Raw genomic sequence first — 2,046 nt, 5'->3', positions numbered from 1 at the left:
AGTTAGATTCAGTTTATAGAATAGCACTTAGGCACTAGGGCCATGTGTAAATTTAGGTGCCGCCATTTGCCCCAACAAAAATGTGCTGCAAATGCCCATGCCTAAATTTATGCGTGGTGCCCCAATTATGCAAGTAAATCAAAACCTCACGCTCTACCCCATGACCTTCCCATTTTCTGAGCCCGTTTTTGTAGCCAAGGATAACATTTATTCATGGAGAAAATGCCTAACTTTACTCGCCTAACAATTAAATCTAATTAGTGGCAATAATTGCTCGTTAAAAGGCCAATTATTAGCACTAATTTGCTTGTTATTCACTTACATTGTGTGCACAATTTTTAGCGATTTTATAGAATTAGAGGGTTAGCAGCGCACATTATCCATGTGCCTGATTTTAGGCGACATTTAGAGATTTACCATCACTGAGTGCATTTTTCCCCACACGGATAGGCAATTTTCTAAGGGCCCTTTAACCTGGGTAAAAACACATGTACTCTTGCAAATGGGTTTTGAAAACTGCTCACTTACAACCAAAGTTCCCGTCTCAGTTTTTCTTATTTCAGGTGTACATGATTTCTGTAGTCTCCCACCGTTGTTCTTACGTTTCTGTTTCATCATTGAAGACCCTCTGCAGAGCTTCAGAGAAGGACCCACTGAATTTCCACCTTCTCAAGCTTCCCACCAAGAAATAGATAAATGGGTTAGCAGCACAGTTGAATGAGGAGCTCAAAAATATCACATAAAAAAAATAATACATGAAGGAATATGACGGTACAAGCTGAAAGTATATTAGAAGACCCAAAAGTCGTTCAGGTACAACAGAAATGAGGAAAATCACAACTGAGGCTATTATGGCAATGTAGAACCTCGATGGCTGGCATTGAACTGAGATCTTTTGTATTGTAACAATAAGGATGAGACTGGACAGAATCATGAATAAAACTACAGCCACAAACAATGTGGAGGTGACAAAGTACACAGTCGTACATGGCTCAGACCCAGGCTTTGGGTATTCTACACCCTTACAGATGAACTGCTCTAACCCAACCACTAGAAAGGAGAGTGCCCATAGCAAAATACATACAATGGTAGATTGGTATTTTGGACGTCGGCATCGGAACCAGAATGGGTAAAGGGCACACAGACACCTCTCAATACTGACTGCCATCAGGAGATATATTCCCGCATTGAACCCAGTTTCATTTAGGATCCACATAAATTTGTGAATAATTTTATTCTGCTCATTTGGTATCTGGTATATGAACTTCGTATAAAGAATGTACACAAGGAAGGCCCACACAGTCATGAGGAAGAGGAAGTCAGCTATGGCCAAGTTCAAGATGTAGACAGTAAATTTGTTCTTTGGAATCCTGAAGCCAAGGAACCAGATGACAATGCTATTCCCGAGTAAGCCGCAGAATGCGATGAGCAGACACGTGAAGGACAGGCCCAATATGATATCTTTTCTGGGCACTGTAAGTCTGGGTCCATTTGTCACATTAAACACTTCTACTTGTGTAACATTTGAGGGGGCAGTGGTCATCTCTTCCATGGCAGGAGTGACCTCAGGCAAAGTTCTCTTTCCCTGTCTTTGTCCTGTCAAGAAAGTGAGTGAGAACATAATTAGTCTTATTAGAATGATTTATACATTTGGGTAATGTATGAACTATTTACAAATAAATGCATTTGAAAGAATGATGTTCACATAGTTAGCATAGGATCAATAAACAAATGGTTTATCTGGGTAACTCTGAGAGTTCAAACTATTTTTATTTTATCCAGCTATCTTGTCATCCAGACAAACTGTAGCCAGATCAGAAGAGTTGGAGTTTGAGGGGTTGTGTGCACAGGCTTACAGTTTCACTGAGCTGTCCAGCTAAACTTCACTGATAAACCAGGCTATCAAAATAGCAAACCTAAAGTTATCTGGTCAACTTTAACTAGTTAGATTCAGTGAGATACTTAACTGGAGATAGATTACATTATAAGTATATCTTGAAAGTTCAATGGCTTTTTGCAAATTGACCCTTTAGTAACATAGCAAAT

At 39.5% G+C, this 2,046-nt stretch overlaps 1 protein-coding gene across 1 annotated transcript; it reads right to left on the bottom strand.

Annotated features, from left to right (window-relative positions):
* Window positions 1–598: 598 nt before the first annotated feature.
* LOC115461432 (mas-related G-protein coupled receptor member H-like) lies at window positions 599–1,621 on the bottom strand. Its single transcript, XM_030191231.1, has one exon. It carries the CDS (start codon window positions 1,619–1,621, stop codon window positions 599–601), a length of 1,023 nt encoding a protein of 340 aa, XP_030047091.1.
* Between the last annotated feature and the right edge of the window lie 425 nt (window positions 1,622–2,046).

This window comes from Microcaecilia unicolor, chromosome 1, assembly GCF_901765095.1.
Source record: "Microcaecilia unicolor chromosome 1, aMicUni1.1, whole genome shotgun sequence".
Taxonomy (NCBI): domain Eukaryota; kingdom Metazoa; phylum Chordata; class Amphibia; order Gymnophiona; family Siphonopidae; genus Microcaecilia; species Microcaecilia unicolor.
Note: the sequence above shows the minus strand (reverse complement) of the source record. Positions and strands in the feature narration are given on the sequence as shown.